Below are 26,079 nucleotides of genomic sequence, written 5' to 3' on the forward strand. Positions count from 1 at the left end.
GAGAAAACACATTATCAAGTACATCACAGAGCATCTGACATGTACTCTGTGCTCAGCATATGGGAAAGTGCTTGTCATGTCACCATAACTATTAATATACGTCATCCTGAGAAATTGTAGTCTTGTTGCACAAATCCCATGGCTTATGCAGCCATTCCAGTAACTGTCCTCAAAAGAGGAATTTAAAACACACAAGTAGGTATGTGCATGTGTGCGCACGCGCGCGCACAAACACACACACACACACACACACACACACACACTCTGTTACTTTCAGAGTCTGTCTTGGTCTACTTGGTTGTATTAACAAAACACAAACTGAGTGATTTAGCTAGCAAACATGTTTTGCTTGCAGTTCTACAGGCTAGGAATTTGAGATCCAACATGGTAGAAGTCCAGAGAGGACACCTGTCCCTGCCTGTGTGGTTAGTGTCTCCTCACCTGGGGTGACAGAACTCTATGCTGCTTCCTGCTAAGTGCAGGAATCACATCAGATCCACAGCGTCATTTACCACACACCGGTGATTAGAGCTTTAAGTGTTTTATTCGTGTGTGTGTGTGTGTGTGTGTGTGTGTGTGTGTGTGTGAGAGAGAGAGAGAGAGAGAGAGAATATGCCAAGTAAGTGTGGCAGCCTAAGTAGCCCAGAGAGGACATCAGATAGCCTAAAGCTGGAGTTACAGTTGTTGAGCTTCCTGACCATTGCTAGGTACCAGTCTAGTCTTCTGGAAGAGCAGCAAGCACTCTTAACAAACAGCTAAGCCATTGTTCTAACCTGTGATTAGGATTTAAAACTATGCCTGTTGAGGGAACACAAGTATTTAGAGTGTGCTTTTACTTAAGTGGCTTTAAATTCCCCTCAGCAGTTCATACTGTCGCAGAGAATGTTCAAAGTGAAGCTTTGTGAGCCTGACTGCATCAGATTAGGGTTAGAGTTAAATCACATCTGCCACGTATCAGCCTCTTCTACCTTGTTCTCTGATGGCAGCTGTCTGTATCTGTGAGCTCCAACATGACTTGTTTAAAGCGTTACCTTTGGTCTTGCTCTGCGCCCTAACGTGCCGATTGTTTCTTGGCAGTAGCCATTCTTCCAATCTTGCAAATGTGATTGACAGCATTTCACTTGCAGTGAGGTCTATAAAAGCCTTCACATTGCAGTCTGTCTCTGGAAACCAGTGGCTGCCTCTAATGTGCTTTCTGAAGGCATCAGTCTGCCTTTATACTCATTTAACATCTAATACATCTTTGATAATGGATAGTGCTTTCGAAATTTGTTCTGCCATGCTTATGCTGTTGCTTATTATTTAAAAAACAAAAAAACAACTTTTGAAGTGCCCAGCTAACCCCTGTGAGGGCAGATACACTGGCTCTGAAGTACCTGAGTTCCAGTCCTGGCTTCAAGCTCCTCACAGTTTCACATGCTCCCCTTTCTGGAATTGGATGTCACATGCATCTCTTTATGCTTTGGCATATCCTGGAACTGCTCAAAGCAAATTGGCTTCTCATGACAAGTAAGAATGTATTATTCTGATAAACGGCCAAGATACCTTCTAACGAAATGGGACATACGGTTCAGGCGTCCAGTTCTTGATGAGCCTAGGCTCAGAATGAATCCTCCAACTTTACAGAAATCACAGTTTGAGGTGTGTTCTGGTTATTTGCCATGATGAAAGATCACAGCCAGCAGCAACTCAAAGAAGGAGGGGGTTTATCTTTTAGTTCCAGTTCCAGGTTTCAGTCTACCCCTGAGGAGAAGTCAAGTCAGGAACTCAAGGCAGCTAGTCACAGAATATCCACAGTCAGTACTGGAGAGAAGTAAATGCATCCCTGAGGCTTGCTCATTCAGTCAGCTCTTTTCATACGTCTGTAGTTGAGGACCATTAGCCTAGGGAATGGTCCCGCCCTCAGTGAGCTAGGTCAGTTAACAATCAGGACAGTCCCCACAGAGATGTCCACAGACCACTCTCATTCCTTATTGAGATTCTCTCTTCCCAGGTGACTTTAGGTTATGTTGAGTTGACCATAAGACTAACCAACACAAGGTGTTTTTCTAGGGGTACTTGCTGTGATGACACACAAGTCAGACATATCCCCAGTATTATGTAATGACATTGGGCATCAGGACAGTTGCTGACACACTCCAGGATCACTCACAGTACTGAGGTTCCTTTTTGCTCCACTGCTACAAAACGTATTTTTTTGGTATGCTCTTTATTCAGAAAAGCCACATGTCGCCAGCATCTGGGTTTTTCTCCCATCTTAAAAAGTGATACTTTAGATATAATTTAAAGCATTTCATGACTGGGACACCAGTATTAATACATTTTACTTAAAGGACACTAAATTGGAGTCATATGAGGTAGGCCCTAGCCAGTTATGAACTGGCTGCTTAATGTGCTCTGTGGACTTAGATGTCCCATCTGTGTTTCATTTCATTAATTCATTCAGCTAGGCATTTACCCATGACCATGCTCCAGAAAAGATCTGAAGTCACCCCCAGAGAAGTAAAGATAAGACAAATTTAAAAACCAAAAAAGGCAGGTCAGATAAAAAGGAAAGCATCTAATTGCAACTTAGAATAAGCCTAAAACTTCTTGATCAGTCTTTGAAGCATTTTGGGAAAACACTTGCCATCTGGAGTACCATCAGTCTGAACTGAGCTAGCTACCTGTAGTTAAGGAGCACCAAGTAAGTCATACATAGCTGTCTGAACATAATTAAACCTATTGCTAAGGAATAAAGTAGAGCTGCCCTTGATATGGGTGGGATATGACAGAGTTGCTCATAAGACACCTGACCATTTAAACAGCATCTTTACAGAAGCACACGGTACACACAGGAATGTCACAGAACTTTCCATAAAAGAGTCATTAGCTATTGGAAGCACACCAGCCTTTCCATTAGTCAGTGAGCACCTTGTGTGTGCTGGCCACCTAGCTCTCTATCAGATTTCCACCAAATGTCCTGCTGTCCTTCATACCTGCCACAGGCTTTGGTGAAGATAATGTAGTGGGGGCCAGGTCTTGATGTCCTCCTGTGATCCCCTGTGGCCAGCCACCTGTCTCTGGCTCTAGGACGTCCTTGCAAGTTGTCTTAGTTAGGGTTTCGATCGCTATGGTGAAACACCCAGGACCACCAGCACCACCCACTGTGGACCAAGCTCCTCCCCCACTAATTAAGAAAACATCTTACAGCTGGGTCTTACGGAGGCATTTTCACAATTTAGGTTTTCTCCTTTCAGGCGACTCTAGCTTCTTTCAGGCTGACATAAAACTATACAGGACAGTTGACCCCTTGTCAACTAGACACACAAGCACCTCACTGATAAGCCAGAGCCATTCCTTTCTTGTTCATCCTTGAGAACATACATTAACGTTCACATCTCAGCAGAGAGCATTTTACAAACTTTAAAAATTCTACAGTTTTCACAAACTCAAACACTTTTTAAAATTCAGTCTCATTAATGTTCCAAAGTCTCTTTTAAAACCTAAGAACATCTTTAAAAATTAAATCTCTCAACTGTGGGCTTCTGTAAAATAAAAAATAAATTAAATAAATAAATTACTTCAAGAGGGAAGAACCAGGGCACAGTCACAATCAAATCAAAGCAAAACCAAAGTCCAAAAGTGTAAATAACTCAACATTTAATGTCTGGGACTCACTCACGATCTTCTGGGCTCCTCAAAGGGGCTTGAGTAACTTCTCCAGCTCTGCCCTCGGCGACAAACACAGGTTGTCGTCTAAGCTTAGGCAGGCTCCACCCCACTGCTGCTATAGTTCTTGATCATCCCATGGTACTGACATCTCCAAAACTCTGGGGTCTTCTGTTGCAACTGGGAAGCACTTTCAGCAGTAGCCTCTCACAGGCTGTCTCCATGGTGCCAGCCTCAACTTCTCTGCATGACTCTTCAGTCCTTCAAAACCAGTACCACTTGGGTGGCTCTTCTGTGTGTGTGTGTGTGTGTGTGTGTGTGCGTGTGCGCGCGCGCGCGCGCGCGCACGCGCACATCTGTCCTGGGATGCTCAGAACTCAAACACCTTTGTTCTACTGAGGAACATTTTTAAAGCTAGCATGCAAGGTAGTGTGTGTCGCTTTACTGTGTTCTCACTCATTCTGTTCCTGCTTAAAGTGGACACAGAACAGTCACGGTTTATGTGGAATCATAAAGGTTTCTGTCCCTCTTCAGTGGATTCTGTCAGGTCTTCTTTCTTCTAGCTTTTTAATTTTTATTTTATTATTATTTTACTCTTGTTTTTTCCTTCCGATCAGCTATGTTTCTTAATTGCCAAAATCTGGACAAAGTGCTCAACTCTGTTGAAATTGCATGTTGGAAGAAGAGCCACACACGCACATGAACGTGCTCGACATATGCTAAGACAGTCACAAAATAGAAATAAATCCTTTAAAAGAAAACATAGCCACAAGCATAGTAAGGATAACAGATAATTTAATCTTCGGTGACATTAAGTGAAACAAGACTTTATAGTCAATGTTAATTTGATGTTATGTTAAACTCTCAGTTCAAGCCTCTTTAAAAAAACAAAAGTGAAACATGATAATAACAGCAATTTTGAAAGCCAGAGGCTAGTTCACAAATCACTTAGAACCCTCTCTGCTGGAACTTTCCAGGGGCTGTGGCTCTTTGAATGGTGTCCACTTTGCATGAGAAGGGCAGCAGATAAGAATTCGCAATCCTTGTTATTCAGTCCCAGAGCAAGGAGCGCTGTGCATCCATATCCATAAGGAGTCTGTTACATCCATATATTCTGCAAGTCTGCTTCCTGCATGTTACCTTTTCAGTGCATTGAGGTTCTAGTAAGCCCACAGTTAATTCCGAGAAACACAGGAAGAAAGGCAGTCTGTCTGTATTGATGATGGTGTAGCACCATGTATCCATAGACTTTTGAGCAGAAGCAGGGCACAGCAAGCAGCAGTCATTTATGTTAGAAATGCCAGTTATAGCCAGACATACTGGCTGCATATAAAAAAACCTTTCTGAGAAAACTCTAGGAATAAAACAGAAGCCATGACTTAATAATATATTATGCAGACAGGTAAATGGCATAAGCAGTGTTAAATAAAAATAATTTTAATGCAAGCATAGGTGATGAATTCCTATTGAGAATATGGAATCAGACCCTAGGAATAACAGTGATTTATTTAGCCCCAAGAATAGATGATAACAAGTTTACTTGTTAGAATTAGGAACCAGTACTCAACATCTGATGTGAGCTCGGGTCATGGGTATGTTGTGAGCACTAAAAGCCACGGGGCCACAGGGGCTTCTTTGATGTTTCAGAAGAGCTTGGTGACATTGGAGGCCAAGAAGGATAGACTGGGATAGCACTGGATGCCAGAGAGCAATGTGTCCAGGAGAATGGCAGCTTTGAGTGACCGCTGGGAGCAGCCCTCTCAGTCTTTGTATACATGGCACCTAGCCTGCCTAGGAGAGTAAACCGTGGTCTGCCGTGTGCTCTGAATGTCTATCAGAGTCCCGGGAGATAACGAGCAGTGGTAACTGTTGCTCAGTCTGCAGCTGAATCTCCCTTGGGAACTCAGAGGTCCCAGGACAGGAGTCATGAGATTCTTGTGCTCTAGAAAGACATCTACCAGGCTATGTGAGGGCTCCTTACATGTTGATTTGGTAAACTAACACATCAGTACAACAGGTAGGAATGCTTGCGTTAATTGTGCCCTTTGGTCAGGTAGGGAGGATTGCTTGTCAGTAATATAGTACTTGAAAGTAAAATGAACATTTGTACCTGTCTTAAGACTAGCTCTGAGGATTAAATACCTATGGTTCCTAGTCTCCCTGACCCCTATAAAGCAGGAGCTCAGGATATAGCCCATGCTAACTTCAAACTCAGGGTTCCACCTTCCAGGTGTTGATTACAGGTGTGTACCTTTATAATCTGGAAATTAAGCATAAAGAAGAAAAAAAAAATTAAAGCTTCCTCAGATTGCCCCTGTGCCTGTCAGCAGTGGTAAGAAATGATTGGATGCTAAAGATAGTTTGACTTTTTTTTAAAGGCACCAAACAATAGATATTAAAGAAAAAACATCATAGCATATGGTACCCGGTACACCTGTTTGTTGTTCTTGAAGTATTTGGACAAATTATTTTCCTTATTCACCTATGGTCTTTAAAGTTCTCGGTTATTACCTAAAAGTAGAAGAATACAACAATAAACTTTGAAATATTTTATATTTATAAAATACTGTCTTACCTTGTACATGTACAGAGTATTATTCATTTATGGAAATATTTTACAGATATTCCTTGAAGCAGGGAACTCCCATCATATGTTTAAAATGTGACCATGGCTGGACTAGCAAAATGGCTCAGTGGGTAAAGAGGACACTGTGCAGGCTTATAGACCTGAGCTGCATCCTTAGAACCCACGGGAAGCCAGGCTTATAGACCTGAGCTGCATCCTTAGAACCCACGGGAAGCCAGGCTTGTAGACCTGAGCTGCATGCTTAGAACCCACAGGAAGCCAGGCTTGTAGACCTGAGCTGCATGCTTAGAACCCACAGGAAGCCAGATGGGAAAGCACGTGTCTGTAATCCTGGCAAGGTAGAATGTGCAGATGGGAGAATCCTCAGAAGCTTGAGGACCAGCTAGCCTGGTGCCCATTCGTGCCCACGAGATCTTGCCTCAAGGATTGGAAGGTGAGATCCAGCACCTCTACATATATACCAAGGCATATATATATATGCCTGCAACACACATATGTGCAGGCATGCACACGATAAAAATCTATGTCTGTGTATAACCATTTCTTTGAGAATGTTTTAGGGGGGAATCTCCTGGTTCTTTTGGGGATTCCCCCTCCTCACTCACATTTCCTCCTCCTCCTCCTCCTCCTCCTCCTCCTCCTCCTCCTCCTCCTCTTCCTCTCTCTCCCTCTCCCTCTCCGTCTCCATCTCCCTCTCCCTCCCTCCCTCCCTCCCTCCCTCCCTCCCTCCCTCTCCCTCTTTCTCAGATTTATTTATTTACTTTATGTATGTGGGTGGGTGCACTATTGCTGTCTTCAGACACACCAGGAGAGGGCATCAGATCCCGTTACAGATGGTTGTGAGCCACCTTGTGGTTGCTGGGAATTGAACTCAGGACCTCTAGAAGAGCAGTCAGTGCAGTGCTTTTAACTCCAGAGCCATCTGTCCAGCCCACGTTTCCTCTCTTATTCCCTCCCTCCTAAGTCTTCTCCCTCTGCACATTTTGTTCTTTGGTATTTGAGGCCCTCTGTCCTTATATTCAGTCTTCAGCTTGGAACATTAGGTTTGGTTTGGTTTTTGTAAGGACGGGTCTCACTATGTAGCCCAAGCTGGCCTTGAACTCAAAAGTCTTCTCAATTCAACCTCCCTAGAGATGTATACCATCACACCCAGCTAGCACAGGGCATCTCAAAAGTACCAGGTTTTGCCCTAGTTTCTGTGGAGGACCAAAGTTCTCTTCCTAGTCACTGTGAAAATAGCAAGGATGGAGGGGAAAGGGGGCACCCGTGGGTTTTCCCACATCATCCTGTGGCTTGAAAGGTCATCCTTTGCCATCTTTGTAAGTTCTTACATACTTGGGGAAGTTGGAAGACTTTCCAGCATTAATTCTGTGTGAGTCATCAAATGGTCTGTGACTCAGCTGCCTTTCCTTGCACTTGTAACCTTCACGTGATACCTACTATGCACAGGATGAGAGCCTACTGAGCAGTTTTCCTCAGCAACATAGCTGTACAACATGTAAACTGTGGCTCTTACCAGGGTTGCCTCCAAGTTAACCATGGAATAGCAGTTTCCATATTCTTAGACAGTTCTTCTATGATACCTCTGGAATGGTTAGTTTCAGCTTGGCACAGTCTAGGATCACCTTGGAAGGCAGCGTCAATAAGACATTGTCTAGATTAGGTTGGCCTGTGGGCATGTCTGTGGAGTACCTAATAGTATTTAGTGGGAAGACTCACCCAGTACGGGTGGCACCATTACCTAGGCAGGGAATCCTGAACTGTGAAGTAGATAAAGTGATCTGAGGGCCAGCATGCATGCATGTGTGAGTGCACTCATTCATTCAGTCAGTCAGCGCTTTCTGCTTTAGACTGAGTCCGATCTGGCTAATCACTTCCTCTTCCTGCTGCCTCGGCTTCCCCGCAGTGATGGACTGTGACCTGGAATTGTGAGCCATATAAATCCTTTCTCCGTTAAGTTACTCTTGTCATAGTATTTACCCCAGCACCTGGAGGTGAAGCCCAGCCCCTCTATCCTCCTGTGGCTGACACGTACTTCCTTTTCCTTGTATGATTTCCTTTATTTATTATGACATAAAGAGATCACTTGGCATTTCCCCTCATTTATAAATCAAATTGGACTTTACCATTCCTGCTTTCAAAATCAAATCCAGAACATTGAGATTTCTAATGCCAAGAGCTTAGAGTCCTAATACAATTTTGAACAAAGCAGTGTCTTTTTAAGTGTATACAGCAGAGTATTTGTAAGATATACCTTGGGTTATTTCTCTATTTCGTTTTTTTAGTATATGGGTGCTTTGCCTGCTTGTATGTCTTTGCATTCTGTGCATGCCTGGTATCCACAGAAGCCAAAAGAGTATGTCTGAACCCCTGGGATCGCAGTTACAGATGACTGTAACATGCCACGTGGGTGCGTGGAATCTAGCTTGGGTCCTCTGGAAGAGCACCAAGCCCTCTTAACCAACGAACCGTCTCCAGCCCCTTGTTTTCTGAATTTTCTCAGTGTATTTAGTCATTAAATGCTTTTGACATGGTAGAGACAAGTGCTGGCGTTGATAATGAACAAAATAGAAACGAGGTCTCTCTATAGAACTTAGAGTGTGCAAAGATGCTACATGACCAAGTTGGGTCCTATGTGAATAAAACTGGAAAGATGACTGTTGGCTGGAAGTAACATGCTGCTAGGATGCAGAGAGAATGAAAGGGGGTGGGAGGGATGAGATGCCTACAAACTGCGTAGAGTGGGAAGGTGACAAGAATGACTTTAGTCGAGGCTCTGAGTAAACCCCATGTGTAATAGGCACACGATGGAAGAAGAATTGGCCAACAAGTTAAGGAGAGACCCGAAAGAGAGAAGCCAGACAGAAGCCTCAGAAGTTGAAAACAAGCAGCAAAGACCTTAAAGGTCACATGCTCAGTGGGAAGACTAAGAGGCATCTGTTACATTTACCAACCCAGGAGCCACTGAGAATCTTAGTGAGGGAGGGGCCCTGAAGAGATGGAGGGCAAAATCTAGGGGAAAAAGAAATTCCAGAGTGGGTGGAAGGCAGGGAAAGCCATAAAACAAATGGAGACCAGCCCTTCAGGAAATTGGACAAGAGATCGTAGATGAAGGATATGGACCAGAAAGGGTTGGGTTCATTTCAGTTTCTTCATTTGTGTGTGTGTGTGTGTGTGTGTGCGCGTGCGTGCGTGCGTGCGTGCGTACTTGCATGCCACACAATGAATATAGATATGCATGAATCACAGAGCCCATGTGGAGGGCAGAGGACTGTCCTGCTTGATCCTTACCTTCTTCCTTGTTTGAGACAGGATCTCTCTATTTTGTCGCACCCTATACAAGGCTGTCCATCTGGCCCTTCTCCTTCAGGGACTGTGCCTTTCCTTTAGAGGTGGTGGTACAGACTTGTGTGCTACAGCATCCTGCTCTTACATGGACTCCGAAGATTCTAATTCTTCTCCTTATGTGTGCACAGCAGAGCCTTTACCCACTCCTGTTTTACTATTATAAAATGTTTTCAAACACGAAGGAAATTCGTAACATACCCACTTTACTATGGTGACATCATTCTGAGGTTTTGCTGAATTATTTTAAGATAAATGACACATATATAGTGTTTCTCTCTAAATACCTTAGTGTGCTTCCCTGAAACTCAGGCCTTTTTACTCTTAAAAAAATAGACAGTCAATCCCTCACAATCACTAAGTAACTGCTGAGGGCATACACAGAGGACCGCAGTTAGTTGCAGTTGGAGCCTGTCATGGAGGGAGTGTTTGGGTCTTAGTTCAGTTTCATGAAGGAATTTGTATTAATGTAAGCATTGTCTGGGTACTGCCAATGGTCATGGAATCCAGAACTAGGGGGAGATGAAGATGCCTGATTCTTCAAGGTAGATCCTGAGACACATGGAGGGGGGTGTTAGAATCTGAGCCTGCCCCTGTCCCCACTGGCTGCAGCTCTGGATGGGGACCTAGGAGTGTTTGAGCTTCAGCTAGTGCTGAAGCAAGGGCACCTCTTATGTACTTTGATGTATGAAGTGGGCAGTGGGACCAACTGGAGACTACCTGAAGATGGGCCAACAGGAAGTGGAGGTCAATCACTGTCTTTTATAGGACAAATTGTTTAGGAACAGGGTCTCTCTGTTCCATGCCATACTGTGACATGCTCTGCTTGGCATGAAACAGATACCCAGGAAACAGTTTTTATGAGTGACTATTGAGAGTGAAGGTGGGGATTAAGGTTTGGGAGAAATAAAAAAGATCCAGATTACAAATATTGCTGCACTACGTCATCCTCATAAATGCCCTATTGATAGGTCACTTTGTCCCCCTCTTTTCCAAATGGAGGGACACAGAAGAGTTGAGCAGTTTATTCCACAGGTATTGAATGAAGCCAGACCAAGCAGGTCCTAGCAGAGTGTGATTGGCTTGTGTACTGTCCCAGCAGGAACTGGGGCATTACTTTAGAATCTCTGGTCTGCGGGTTACCTCTAGAAATTGCTGTCCTTGCAAGAGGCTCTGTAGACCTGTACGCTGATGGTAAGAGTTTGTAAACAGAAGGACTGGAAAGATGGCTCAACAGTTAAGAGCACTTGTTCTTGCAGAGGAGTCAGGTTCTAGTCCCAGCACCCACATGGTGCCCCGCATCCATCATCAACTCTAGTTCCGAGGGATCCAACATATTTTCAGACCTCTGGGGGCACAGGCACACATGTGGTAGACATGGGCAAGATACTCAAATGCATAAGATAAGATAAGCCTATACATAATATTGTTGAAGAGAAAGAGTTCATGTGCAGAGTTGCCTGGGTCATCTGGGGAGGAGTCTAAGGGATGCCCTTGCTTCAGCACTGTGCAGTCATAGCACTGTCTCAGATCCCCGTCCCAAACTCCAGCCAGTGGGTAGAACGTTCTCTCCTTCAAAATTCCTGATCCATAGGTTCTTTCTAGACTAATAGTATCATGCAGTTTGGCAGCACTGATATGGAAAAGACAGGCTTTGATGTAATTTGTGGGCTTGTATGTTTATACACTCGAGAGTTTGAAGTTCATTTCATCTGTGTTCATCAAAGAGCCCCGTGGGGGAAGTAAGTACACCTGACACTCGTGGACAGAATGCATCCAAGTTGGTTGTTTCTGCCACACTATCAACTCTCGGAGGCAAGGAAGTTGTGGTGTGTAACCTGTGTGAGCATATTTCCAAAAACAAAAGCTTGTCAATTTCCTTAGCATCGGTCACTATGGGTGGTACCTCTGTGAGCCAGGCTCTCTGTGGCTGTGCAGAGATCTCCATCTTGGCATTCCTGTTGTGTGGTACTAGGGATAGAACCTTTGGCCGAATGCTTATGAGGTAATGTGCTTATCCCTGAACTCCAGCTTTAAGGATAGGAATGTGAGTGGAGGAGTTGATCATCCAGTGTCCATCCCTTGCAGGCCTCAAGGAAAAAAAAAAAATCCAGGTATGAGAAATAATGCTTGCCAGAGAGTGAATGAGCTCCAGAACAGATCCTAGGAGGAGCCTGTGAGAGGTTTGGAGCATGAGAAAGATTGGTGTCACATTACAGTTTCTTACCAAGGTTTTGAGTGACAGCTAACTCAACATCATTGATAATTGAGAAAGAGTGGGGTTCAGAACAGACTGGAGTGGGGTCTTTTGACATGCTCTCACTTGCCGTCCTCACAGCTGCATTCAAGGTGGGCGTTGGGGTATTCATTCTCTGGAAAATGAAGCTAAAATATAAAGAGATTGAGTTAACTCATCCCAAATCCCACAGCTGGTAAATGGCAACCCAGGGATGCGTGCTTCAGCATCCTGGCTCACAGCCTGTTCTCCTTGACCTCACTCACACACTACGAATGCCCTCAAGACCGCTCTTCCACCCACCCACCTTCCACCACCAGCAGACAGCACACTTTAATCCCTTAAATCTTGGTGGGAAATTTCCTTTTCAGCCAAGAACTATTCACCACCTGTTGTGCGTTGGCAAACCTCAAGGCCATTACAAGTTTGAAATTAAGCTCCACTCATCTGATTTCAAGTAACAAGCTGAGAAGAAACACAATAGGGAAAAATAAACGGAGCTCAAATAAATATATATCTCAGCCGTTACCTGTAAGGAAGGGGAAATCTGAAGCGTCTTGGAAATTTGTCAGAACTTTGCATAGCAAAACCCAGCTTCAGTGACAGATGCTGTTCAGCTCTAATGAACAAGGTCAAAAACCTTATTCTTCTTTAGCTAGTTATATATTCCCAGAGTTGATTATTAATAATATTTATCACTAAAAAATTCAATTAGAATGTTTTTGTTAAAGTTTTGTTGTGTCTTTAAAAAAAAAATCAAAACATTGTAACTTCTTTTAAAGACTCAAAATAGGGGTTGAGGAGGTGAGGTGACCCTGTGACTTGTTTTGCTAATGTAAGGATGAAGTTTGAATCCCCAGTGCCCATGTAAAAAGCCAAGCATGGATGCATGTACCCGTAACCCCAGCACTGAGGTACATGTATGCAACACACGTGCACATGTACCCAGGCACACACCCCAAAATAATCCAAAACACAACCCTTAACCGTTGGCAATCATCCTCCCAGGCATCTGGTGTAGGCACAATAGGCGTTTACAACATTGGATTTGTGATGTTGACACTATGCAGGAGGTTTAATCTGTGTCATGGGCATAAAAAGGCTCATGTAGACTCTTCCCCCATTTTAAAGGCCCCTGTGGTAGTTGATCAATGACTACTTCCAAGAGGAAGTAGCTCCCTCTTGTGGCTCATGGGCGTATGACCCAAGTCATGTGTTTTTGCAACCCTGGGACTGGATGGCACTCAGCACCTGGCCAAAGAAAGCTGACTTGCCTGTAGCTCAGGGCCCCTCTGTGCCCATTGAAATCTAGATGGAAAGCAGAATGCCTCGGCTTCCAGCACCAGACTCCCAGCATCCTCATCTTCACCCGCTGCCCCTCTACCCTCAAGGTCTCGGGCTAGTGGTGATCATCTCAGGATTCCTAGGGCAGCAGGAGGAGGATGGAGGTAGACGGTCCTTTATTTAAAGGAGATTTCCATTCTTGCCTTGAGCCACTGTATTCAATTTTGACATTATCGATCAGTTGGGCTGCTAGGAAGAGTATCTTTAGTGATAAATGAAATATTCTAATGTATATATCAAGAGGACACAGATCTGACGGGTGAGCAGCATAAAGCAGCTTAAATGTTTTCTGAAAATAAGACCTCAAGAACTGGACATTCCTACTGTATATAATAAGTGATACATCACATTTTGACAGCTACTTTTCTGTTCTTTCTCTTCTGTACAGTATATAGTGGAATGTCATGGGGTCACCCTTCTGCCTCAGTTCTTGGGAATGTACCGGCTTAATGTGGACGGAGTGGAAATATACGTGATTGTTACAAGGAACGTGTTCAGCCACCGTCTGTCTGTGTATAGGAAATACGACTTAAAGGTGAGGTTGACTCTGATAGTTCTCATTAAGTCTCGTATTCATTTGCTCAAGCCTGCTCATCGATGTTGTTTATGGTCGGGTGCTCCAAGAGCTTGACTCTAGCAGGCAGCTTCCAGCACCATAGGATTAAGCAGCACCATGCTATTACAAGTATATCAGCCGTGTAATCTTAGCCGTGTAGTAGGCTAAGTGCTGGGAATAGTTTATGAGTGAAACAGACCAGGGCCAGCAAGGTGGCCCAAGCACTTGCCCCCTAAGCCTGATAACCTGACTTCACCCTTCAGAATCCATGATAGAAAGAAAGAATTGGTTGCCAAAAGTTGACCTCTGTCTTCTACTTCATGTGCATAGAACACACACATACAATGATAAAAGAATACCAAACAAACCTTTAAGTAGGGATGATGACGATGATGATGATGATGGTGATGGTGGTGATGATCATGGTGATGATGATGATGGTGATGATGGTGATGATGATGGTGATGATGATGATGATGATGATGATGGTTGATGGGTAGAAATGAACAAGGGGAAGGTCATGCTATTTTTATTAACAATAAAGAAGTACTCTACTACTCAGCCACAGCCTCAGCCCTTTTTCTTCTTATTTTGAGACAAGGTCTCACTAAGTTGCCCAAGCTTGCATTATCCTGTAGTCAACACAGACCTTAAGTGATGACACCCTGCCTCAGCCTGCCTAGTGGCTGGCTGGGATCACGGGCCCGTTCCACCAGGCCTACCAAGGCATACATAAGTAGAGTGTTAGGTATGGTGCATCTGAAAGGGTGGCATTGGTCCCATCTCGAGAGAAATGACAAAGGGGACAGGAAAGGCCAAAGATACATGTCAAGGATTTAAAATGAGACCAGTGGAAAGTTCTGAATTCAGTGACGTGACCTGACTTTTAGACAGCTAACTATGACATGTTTGTATGCCCTAACCAAGAGGGGTCGCATTTTTATAAAGTTTTGTCGCTGTTTCATCTTGTGGATGGCTTCTGGGTTGTCTGTGCTCTAGCACTGTCCTGGGTACCTTGAGCAGTGACCACAGATACTGTATGGACCATGGGGCTAAAATACTTAAACTCTCTGACCCCTGAACAAGCTTATCTTCCTTTGATCTGTAGTACTTAGTTCTCAGGATTTTGGTTTTTTTGTTTGTTTGGTTGGTTGTTTTGTTTAATCTTAGAATTCATTCACATGCACAAAAGAGGACCCTAAACATTTCCTTCTGTTGTTTATGTCTGGATGTCTACAGTATTAGAAATGGATGCAGGGCTGGAGAGGTGGCTCTGTAGTTAAGAGTACTTGCTGCTCTTCTAGAGGACACAAGTTTAGTTCCCAGGATCAGGCAGTTCATAGCTACTTGTAACTCCACCTCCAGGGGGCCTGACACCCTCTTCTGGTCGCCCCCGTAAACCTTTACGTATAGATAGATAGGCTCCCTCGTATCCCCTTACATATAAATAAGAATGAATCTTTGCTTAAAAGAAATTTATGAGAAACATTAAATATTGCTATTAATAATTATTTGTAATTGTTTTAAATACTGATAAACTACTACGTTTTAATGAATTTTTATGACAACTGTTAGTGAGTCAAGCTTCGTGGCTTTACATTTTTTCCATTTATTTATTCGCCTCATATCCAGATCGCAGCACCCCCCTCCTCCCTCACACAGCCCCTCTTCCTGCCCTCATGTTTTTACATTTTGTTTTGATTAAATGTGTCCTTTGACTTTTGTGTATATATATGGTGCATTCCTCCCCCACGCCTCCTTCCCTCCCATTCCTCTCTTGACCCTTATTTCAGATCTCTATAATATCTGGATTAATTCGGAACAGTTGGAGTGTCCTATCCAATCCTGCTGTCAATACGTTGTGGTATTTGGATGAGTAGTTGGGAAAAAGTATCTGAGCCTACACAAATGTGTAATTGGAAAGGAAAGATGTGGAGTTTGGGGGGTGATTGTAGATATTCTTTAATAACACACCAAGATTTAATGTCAGGAATATCTCAGCTACCCTGAGGAATTTATACTCTGTTCATTAGTATCTATTGTCAGTTGCATGTGCTGGTCCGAGAGCTTTATAGTCACACCTGTCTCACTGGAGACATAGTAGTTCCTGAATTAACACAGTTTCTCCTAATGTTGACATTGAATTAGAAAGTATCAGAAGTCATGTGATCATCCCTACTGGTCATATTGAAAGCCTTCCCTGTATGGGAACCTGAGGCACATACAGTTTTCTGTAAGTCTGGTTTGATAGCCAGTTATCACTGACCTCAATTCCTGTCAGCCATGTTGGGAAATGACAGAACCCAGCTCCTCCAGGGCACAGCCATGCAGTTTCATTCACTGTCAAGAACTGTCAGTGTCTCAGGTCTGGGACAAGTGTGCTTCAATGCAGAGGAGGTCCTGTCTCAAAAACACCAAGCAAACAAGCAGCAGTTTTGACTTGCAGGCCCCTGAGAGCACTCAGGATTCAGAGCCACACTTGGAGAAAGGCTAAAGTAAAGGAAACTTGGCAGCCTTTGTGTCTGCTCTCTAACTCACACTCAGGCTGAACTTCCTGTGTAGGCCTCACCTGTTCCACATCCAGCTCACAAATCAAGCCGTTTTATTGCCTTGGAAGTGCCTCTGGGGAGTCCCAGCCACACCCTGTCTCTCATTTGGCACCTGCTCCTTCAAGCCGGCTGGAGCTACACTGCTCACAGGCTCTACTGGAAATTTCGGGGTTCTAGGTGGTGCTTTGAGTGTCCCACGCCAGAAAGCCAGTGTGGTCTCAGGAGCCTCATGAAGGTAGCGGCTGTGTACGGGACCTCTGAGCCTCAGTTTCCTGATCAGTGTATAACACGTGTATGCACACACACACAGGTTACAAAAGAAGAATTGTTTCCTCCTCTGCCCAACACCCTAGGCAGTGCTCAAGAATTACAGACACCTCTGGGGGGGGGGGGGGGGAGGGAGGGAGGGAGAACAAGAACGAGAACACACACACTGTTGTAAGGCAGTACACAGAGGAAAGACAGATGTTTGTAACCCATATTCAGGAACCCTAAATAGTGTCTTCCTTTGACCTTTTGACATTGTCTTACTGTGATATTAATACCCTGACAAAAGCAACTTAAGGCAAAGGGGGTTTACTGGTTCACAATTCCAGGTTACATGCAGGCCATTATTGTGGGAATGCCAAGGCAGCAGGCACCTGAAGTTACTAAACATTACATCACAGTCTAGGACAGATAATAATGGGTTTGTCCATGCACACTTCTGTATATGCACCCTGCAGGGTGCTATAGCATACTTTGAAACAATCCAGGATCCTCTCCCTTAGGAATAGTGCCACCCACGGTAGGAAGGTCTTCCAGCCTCAGTTAAGATAATCAAGATAATCTCCCACAGAGATACTCAGAGGCCAGTGTAATCTAGACAGTCCCTCATGAAGACTTTTTCCCCAGGTGCGTCTAGATTACGATAAATTGACAATATAAGAATAGCCATCATTGGTAGAACGTGGACCTGACCTGGTGGTGGTGGAGCACGCCTTTCATCCCAACTGTGCTGGAAGGACCCTCATTTAGCAACTCCACCTGCTACTTCTCTTGCTTGCTCCCCAAGAAACTTTGTTTTCTCTGGGCTACTCTCCAGGGGCTTGATGCCCACCAGTCCTGCATGCCAAGTACCAGGGAGTGGTGAACTGAGACTGGGGTATCTCAAGCTTGCTCTTGTCCCCACTGCCCACATCTGGACATACACACACACACACACACACACACCACCAGTTTCTGCATGTGCACATATCAATGGAGAGGTGGTTATGGGTAGGGTTTTCTCTTCTTTCCTTATCTAACCAACTGCTCTGTTCAAATCAAGTATGGGCTCCCTTCGTAATTGGCCACTTTAGTGATCCAGGATGAAAGTTGTGTGTTTGAGCAGTGGCCAAGTTAGCAAAACACTGCACTGTAGCAATTCAGGCATCTGGTGCTGGGGCAAAACAAGTCAGAAACTCTCTGATCCTTCTCCAGCCACTAGTCAGTAAACACAGACTCTGCCATGGGTGAGCCACAGATGGCTGAATTCACATATTTAGAGATCTAAAGTAAGACTCAACTTGTCTATGTCTTCCTTAGCTTTTCTTTATGAATTAAAATCCTCCACAAAAAGGAAGGCTTCTCTGCTTGAGCACCGCCTCCAAAGCCTCCTGGGGATTTCAGAGGTGACTTCCCCGCCTCCCATTAGGCATTTTGGCCAGCATGTCTCAGGCTGCTTTTGAAAGCCTGTGCAGTAGACTAGGTGCTTTGGAGATCAAGGGCTGTGTTTTCTTCCACTTTGTACCCTAGAGCTCAGCATAGGGCCTAGAACAAAAGAGGTGTAAGGAAGCGTGTGGCTTTGAAGGAATCTCAGAAAGTGCTCACAGGGGTTGTGCTCAGAGCTCAGTGGAGCTGTCCTTCAGTAACTCACTCTGGGGAGAAAACAGTGCATGGTACAGAAAAGGCTGTTGGAGGCAGAACGGTCCACATCTGGAGGTCAGATACGGGGAAAGGGCATCCTGTGCTTTTGTGGCCACAGCCATCTGATAGCCTCACCTCCCTTTTGCAGATAGTGAAACCTTTCATGTTTCGATCAGCGCATAGTAAATTTATTCTTCAAGTGATGGCAGGTTTTCTTACTTCCAAGCAGGTAGGTAAGAACCAGAGAATGACAGGTCGGGCAACAATGACAGGGACGTGGTTGGAGAAGAGTGGACAGTAGACAGGAGCACTTTCAGTGACAGCCACAGACCAGATGAGGGCTATTGGGACAGGGGGAGCATGCTGAGGCTGGACCTAGGGCAGAGCTGCCTTTATTTCTTCCCAGAACCACTTACACACTGTGTCCATGGGAAACCAAACATCCTTTGCAAGTCCATTCTTAACCATTTCTTTGTGTTTCAGGGCTCGACAGTGGCTAGAGAAGCTAGTGACAAAGAAAAGGTAAGCATGATGTCGCCCTCACTGTCCCAGGAGTGTGCCTGGCATGGTGTTTTTGTCCATTCTTCTCATAGCCTACTGCTGTGGTTCTTCCCATTGCCTTGCTGCGGCCACCAGCACAAGTAGCAGTCCCTGCAGCCTGGGGATGCATGCTCTCATCCCCTTCCTCAGTGCTTAGGTGATGCTACAGCTACTGGTTATTAGTTGTGTGTGTGGTTGACAGAAATGGGTCACATGCAGCCTGCTCTGCACAGACTGTAAACGTAGCTGGAGTGGAAACTCCAGCTCAGTGTGTGAGTCCTGGGTGTTGAGGAACTGAGGGCCCAAGCCCTCTTCACCTCAGTTAGACGCGTGACCCTGACTGTGTTCCTTGCCTCTTCTCTGTCCTTTTTATTGGCCATTACATACTGACTTGGGTGAGCATCCATTTTTTCAAGTATACAGTGGTGAGATGAGATTGGGGTTGGTTTTGCTTTTTAAAATCCGGGATGAAGAGACTGCATCTTTGTTATCTCCTGGCAGATTTGTAAAGCAGGTAATACTTGAATCTCGTTTGACTTCTTTTAACAGAATTACAGACTTGAAGGGTCAGGCTGTTGGAACTATTATGAAGAGGCCTTTTATTTAGTCTTAAAAAGTTACAGTATACAATGTTTCAGTATTGGTAACTAAGAAGTAAGAAGATACCAGCGGAGGTAGGATCAGTAAAACAGAAAGAGAAAATGGGTTTGCTGTTAGTGAGACCTTCCAAGGAACAGCTGTAAACTGGGCATGTGTATTTATGCTCTGAAAAATACATTGGATGCTGACAGGAAACAATTCATCATTAACAGCTAAGTTTATAGCTGGGATTATCTGAAGTCTTTTGGAGAGATCTAGGTTTTAAGTCAGTTTGGAGATTGTAATTAGCTTAAATTGGTAGATGGACCTAAAGAGTTGGAAGAGGCAGCGTTAAGATTAAGCAGTTACATGCTGGAAAGACTTTTGAACAAGCATCACAGGTTGGAGCAAGTGAGCAATTAGATACTGGCTGCCCTGATTTAGTCAAAGACTGGAGATACGACCTGGACTGGTAAATAAAAAACAAACAAAGCTGCCATTCTAGGTAAGAGAAGGAAAAAATGGTTCATATGTGATTCCTTTTCAAAATTAAAGTACTTCAGTTTTAAAAATAAAGAATTTGGAAAACAGTTTTCTACGTGTATATCTAAACTAGCCCAGATTGACACATGGTGAAAGGTCACCTGGGCTCATGCATATTTCCTGCATATCAGAAGGGTCTTTTCTCTGCTGTCCCACTTAAAGCTAGACTGGAGGACTTTTAAAATTTTTATTAAGTTCTTTTAGGATATCATTTTGTTTCAGTTTGAATTTTATGAATTTTTACTTTCAGAAGGTGTGTTGTGTATGTGTGTGTGTGCGCGCGCGCGCGCATGTTCATGATTGCATCTGTGTGTGCATGATTGCATCTCTGTGTGCGTGTGCGTGTGTTCATAGTTACTATCCCAGCTTCACTCAGCCTCACCTAGCAGGAATAATGCTGTTCAGTAGAAAATGGTATTAGAGCGTGAGGAACTCTGCGGTCTGACAGGGAACCAGTGAGTGCTTGAATATGTAGCTGAGGAACCCTAAGGGATCAGACAAGAAAATGTTCCCTGGAGGATGTGATTTGGGTGAAGATGGAAGGATCCAGAGGAAGAGTGGCAAGTCCTGCAGAGGCCACCGGGGCACTTAGTAGGTTAGCTAAAGGGACATAACAAGCTCCAGGAGGATTATAGGCTAGATGTGAGACCAGTGCAGTAGCCCTAAGGCGGGGCTTGGCTGGTGGACATGGCTGGCCACACCACAGAGAGATTTGGTGGCAAAAAAAATAATAGAGCAAATTCATTTATTTGTATAAAATGTGGGAGGCGGTCAGGACGGCGAGTGTCCTGAGAGTAGGCTGTGAAAGACTGCACTTCAGATCTGACCAGAGGATCTTTTAACTCCCTACAACACAGTAGCAGGCAAAGATTTTCAAATGTAAATGCCCTCAGGCATGTGAGGCTGACCAGGGGACCTGGTGAAGGAAGTATGGTCAGCACAGATGTGCCTAGAGTCACCCAAGAGAAAGGTGGTGGGTAGAAAAGAAGCATGTCTGTCACCAGGGAAGAGAGTCCTGCCCCCACCAGGCACAGCCAGATGAGCAGGAGCCTCAGTCATTCACTCAAGTACCTGTTAGCCGGCTGTGGTAAGCAGGCATTTTGCCAGGCTATAGAGGGTGTGCCCCACGAGAAGGTGGGTAGGAGCAGAAGCCAGATGGCAGTGGTGTTCGGTGGAAGAGAGCAGGAAGTAATGGCTGTCCCTTGTGTTTTTACTGTGCACAATTGAGCGTGTATTTTCACATTTCATCCAAGCTCCCTTGAAGATGCTGAGAACCAGCAACGATTGTTAACTTCTAGGTAGCTGAGTGAGCATTTCTTTCGAGGGCAACAACTTGAGCAAAGTATTTAACTTTTAGCACATGAGTTTTCAGAGGTTGTACATTATTGAGACTTTTAATATTATCCAGAGGAAGTATGTAATTATTTAAAGGGGCCACACATACACTCCCAAATCCTAGCCACACAGTGGCCCTGGAAAGAACACGTGGACAAGATAACATTTGTACTCCATGACAGTTGGTGGATTTCTTCACCACCACCACCCCGCTTCGGTCACCAAGTCCCTAGAGACCGTGTCAGGCATTGGTTTTGATATCTTCAGGCTCCAGCAATAACCAAACCCAAGAAAAACATTTGTAACTAACGGTTGATGGAGATGAGGTGTCTGTAAGGGAAAGCCTCTGGCCTCTGACATTTGGGAACTGTGATGCTGCCTTAGATACAGCACTGATGTACCTTAGGACCACACGCTTTCCAGAAGCCAGCGACAGCCACAGTTCCCCCGCCCTCCTCCCTAAAGCTCTTTAGCCCCTTTACTACTGTAAGGAGAAATAATCAGGATAGAGAATTTGGCTAAGCAGAAGTGCATTGCCTCAAGCCTCTGCATGGATGCTCTCTTACCTCTGCCATGGATAAATGGCCAGCATCCCTTGCGACATTCCTCCTGGTGGTGGCTTTAGAGAATGGGTGGAGCTTTGGAGTGTGGGGGGATCTGAGCCCAGGTGTGCACAGAGCTGAGACAAGCTGCTGTCCCTGAGCACTGTCACAGGCTGTTGGCAGGTTCTCTCTCACGGTCTTCCTCCCCCACCCCTCTTCAAGGGCCACCCCCCTCTCCCCAGCCCTAGCTCCTGAAAAGACCTAGAGGGCCTTGCCAGCAGAGTTCAGAGCTGTCTGACTGCACCCTCTTAACCTCTAGCCATAAACCTAGGCTTCTAGTTGGTGGCACAGCAGAAGCCTTCCCTTGCCCTGGGATGTATTTCTATCTAATGTCAATGTATTGGGATGCAGGAGACTTACCAAGCTGAACATGCATTTGGCCATATCCTCTTTGTGTTAAAGACAGTGCAGTGATTATTTCCTCAGAGCAGAGGTATTTCTGAAGTGGAAACTTAAGCGTTCTTTGGAAAGTTGGATGGTGTTTTGCTGGTGCAAACGCATGAAGGAGTGTTTTCCTAAAGTAGACACAGGAGACAGACTCAGGAAGAAACATTTCACTGAAGCAGACACAGAAGAGAGGATGTTCTGATAAAGCAAGCACGAGAAGGACACATAATGAAGGATTCTTTGCTAAAAACACACATGTATTGGTCCGCCATCCTTTGAGTAGTCGAACTGCATTCGTGGGGACTATAGAGAGAAATACACTAAAAAAACGTGTGGTGTGCTACAGTTTCTGGCTGATTGGCAGAGTGATGTCAGCTGATACAGACTCACATGCTGAGGGATGACACATGGTGAGGCTGGCCCGTCGAGGACACGTGATGTTTGGAGTGTAGATAGAACTCGACAGTGACAGGCTGGGCTTGCCTGTAGTCTTGTGGGCCTCTCATTTTCACTGATCTTCACTTTGCTGAGACAGGCACAACTGAGAACGTCTCCTGGTGTGCCTCCTGGCCTGGCTGTCTCTGCTAGGTCGTGTCACTGCTGCTGATTCCTGTTTGCTATCCCAACTCTACCAGACTGGACTGCCGGTGTATTCATGAAGTGTTTGCAAGTGGATCTGAGCTTCCGGTGCTGACTCCAGTGAACTAAACTGCTGACTTCCTAATACAGATAGGCAAGAAACTGCAGCACACCACCAGAAGGATTTTTGGGGTTTTTTTGGTGCCTTTCTCTCTATGGCATCCTGACAAATGAAGCCCATCTACTCAGTGTATCAGTGTAGGGTGGACCAATACATGTGTGGTGTCTTTAGCGAAATGTCCTTCAACACCTGATTGCTTTAGCAGACCATCCTTTCACCTGTGTCTGCTTCACCCAGACATTCCTTCCCGAGTCTGCCTTAGTCTTTCTCCTGTGTCCACTTCAGGAAAACACTCCTCCGTGTGTTTGTCCCAGCAAAACACCATGCATTACAGCTGACTTTCCAAAGAACTCTTAAGTTTCCATTTCAGTTTCACTCATGGGTTTGATACCTTGTCCAAGGCCATACAGTTAGGAATTGACAGTCAGAGAGTGAACCCCGGGGACTCCTAGGACCAGAGCTCACACATCTGATCTCTGTGAATCCTTCTCAGTGACTGGGATCCTACTCTGTCTTCTGTGTCTCTCTCTTCCTTCCTTCCTTCCTTCCTTCCTTCCTTCCTTCCTTCCTTCCTTCCTTCCTTCCTTCCTTCCCTTCCTTCCTTCCTTCCTTCCTTCCTTTCTTTCTTTCTTTCTTTCTTTCTTTCTTTCTTTCTTTCTTTCTTTCTTTCTTTCATATTCCAATGTCAGCCTTCCTCTTCTCTTCCCCCCTCACACAGCCCCTTCCCCTCCAATAAGGGGGAGGTCCCCCCCCTTGGTATCACCCCACCCTGGCACAAAGTCACTGAGGGACTAGGCACATCCTTCCCCACTGAAGCAAGACAAAGTGGCCCAGTTAGGAGAATGGGATCCACAGGCAGGCAACAGATTCAGGGATAGTCCATGTCTCCTTTTCATAAAGGACCTATAAAAATTTCCTGTTTGTCCCAGAAGCCATGCAAATGAATGATAAAATTAACTGCATTAACCAGAACTGAAGGCTAAATACTGTGCTAAAACAGTCCACCCAGGGTCTCCCACCCAGGGTCTCGGCTTTTTTTTTTTTTAAGTAATCAAAGAAATGATCTGGTTTTAAACTATTTTAGCAAAACAACCATTTACATTTCCTCCACCTAAGGAGTCTGAGTGTTTTTCACACATGGTTTCTGGTGCGTGATTTGGGCCAGTTGGTACATAATCTTTCCTGTGACTCTTGTGGTACAAGCACTGCAGTGGTCAACACTGTTGCCCTGAGGAAGGGTGGAACACTCTCCACTGTGTTGGAGGTTTAGGGCTAACAACTCATTTAGGTCAGAGGTTCTATAGAGCTGCCTCACACATCCATGTATGTTTCAGATTCTAACTGGGAAGGCGACGAGAAATCACTTGCAAATATGGGCTACAAAGGCAGTCAAAACTGACAGTCACCTGGAAGAGTATGGCTGCTTGAGGGGTGGGGTGGGATGGGGTGACGCCCTCTGGGAGTTTACTGATAATCTAGAAATACTCAATTACAATCCGTTATCGAGAGTGCTGCCATAGTTGAACTCTGACCTTTCCCTTTTTTTCAGTTGTTGATTTTTCTTTCCATGATCAATTAATAGTTTTGACTCTTTAAAAGCATAGCATTGGGCAGGGGTTCATTGTCAAAACCATAAACACCTTCAGAGTAGCCACTGGTACCAGTTATTGAAATACTCTTTCCTACTTTAGCCTCCGAGAGGAAAGCTAGTAAGTGCCGGCTGTAACTGCTGCGCATCACTGCCCTGCTCAGAATGGTCGCTGTTACGTAGAGCCTCCTTCCCAGAGACTCTCCACTGTCGTGGTTAATTAGTGATCTCCGTTCTTACCCTTCTCCAGTCTTCCTTCGCTGGAGTCATTATTTAATTTCCTGTACTTTTAACTTGTTGATGACAAGTTTTGAAAACTGTCATTTTCAGTGTTTAGTGATAGAGGTGCAGACAAGTCCCATTCCCTTGGATTTCATCTTGACACATAATTAGTGTGGTTCATTAGCATAATAATGGAGATGGAACTGGAGGAGATATGGGCCTAGATCCTAACAATAAGGAATTAACTTTTATGGCAACAAGTATCAGAACATGTATGTACAGATGTCTAGTTTTTTTTTAATGGGAGTCCTTCCAAAAAAACATTGTCAGATTCTGACAGCTGCTATGGCTTGTTTTATTCCTTAATTCTTTGCTTTTTAGTGGAAGGGCATCTTCCATTCATGACTCCAGCAGTTTCGCCCCCTCTAAATGAGACAGAGAAATGCGAATCTCCCTGGTGGTCGATCTTTTCACAGCTGCGGTCCAATTCCAGTGTGACATCAAATTACTAATTATAGCTGAGCAGACTGCCTTTTACAAATGACAGTCTTAGCATGCTGCCAGCTAGCCAGCTCCACAGCAGGGGCTCTGGTGGAGTAAAAGAAAATGTAACTGGACTCACTCGATCTCCGGGGGATTTGACCTGACTCTTTAAAAAGCCAGTGTTCTTGAGAGAGAGAGTCCCAGGGATTTACACAAATATGCATTTTGTACATCGCTCTGCACAGTTCTCCAAATGCAGGTCTGATTTCCTCGGGTGAAGTGAAGCTGGTGTGAGGAGAGTAAGTGGGTCAGAAGACTGCTTTTAACACATCACCTCTTCCCTGGACCCACTGGAAAGAAAGCAGCAGCCCTGCAGTTGGCATTTCCAGAGCTATATAGGCAATAATCATTGTTGACACTTTGATAACCTACTCCAAAAAGCCTCCTTGTTGATTCTTATGCATCAAATTGTATTGGCAATTAAGAGGCTGCCACTGGCTCTGACATTTTACCTATTACTGGCTGAAGATTCAATAGAATTGATCACTTACACCCTCCCCCCTAAAACTCTTTTCCCAAACCCCTTTTCAGCATTTCTTCTGAGATCTTTAAATGGTCCCCCATCATACTTAATTCCTATCCCCTGTCTGGTCCTGGCAGTTATAGGCAAGATAGAATGGGTGTCTGGCCCCTGAGAAGGTACAGAAAGCACACAGTGTGCCCTTCAGGAAACCTTTCTCCAGTCTGCCTTACCTCTGGTGGTGAGCTGTTACCTCAGGGGACATTGGGAGGACTTCCAAGCTCTAGGCAGCTAATGCTTTTAAACTTACTCTGTATCTTCTTTCTTCTCCCTAGATGGAAGGGAAATGGTTTTACTTCTTCAGTGGCCTGGGGAACACCCAAAGGGCAGGGCATGGTTTCCCTTCAGAGCAGAAGTAGCCATTA

At 44.8% G+C, this 26,079-nt stretch overlaps 1 protein-coding gene across 3 annotated transcripts in view; it reads left to right on the forward strand.

The window, feature by feature from the left end:
• The window catches only part of Pip4k2a (phosphatidylinositol-5-phosphate 4-kinase type 2 alpha), a 159,174-nt gene that overhangs the window by 114,842 nt on the left and 18,253 nt on the right, over positions 1 to 26,079 (forward strand). For all 3 annotated transcript variants that reach the window (XM_028764781.1, XM_028764782.1, XM_028764783.1), the window contains exons 5-6: positions 13,552 to 13,698; positions 18,639 to 18,677. In XM_028764781.1, the coding sequence (XP_028620614.1) occupies positions 13,552 to 13,698; positions 18,639 to 18,677 (186 nt within the window). The remainder of the gene's footprint in view (positions 1 to 13,551; positions 13,699 to 18,638; positions 18,678 to 26,079) is intronic.

This window comes from Grammomys surdaster, unplaced genomic scaffold (genome assembly GCF_004785775.1).
Source record: "Grammomys surdaster isolate TR1022 unplaced genomic scaffold, NIH_TR_1.0 146, whole genome shotgun sequence".
NCBI lineage: Eukaryota > Metazoa > Chordata > Mammalia > Rodentia > Muridae > Grammomys > Grammomys surdaster.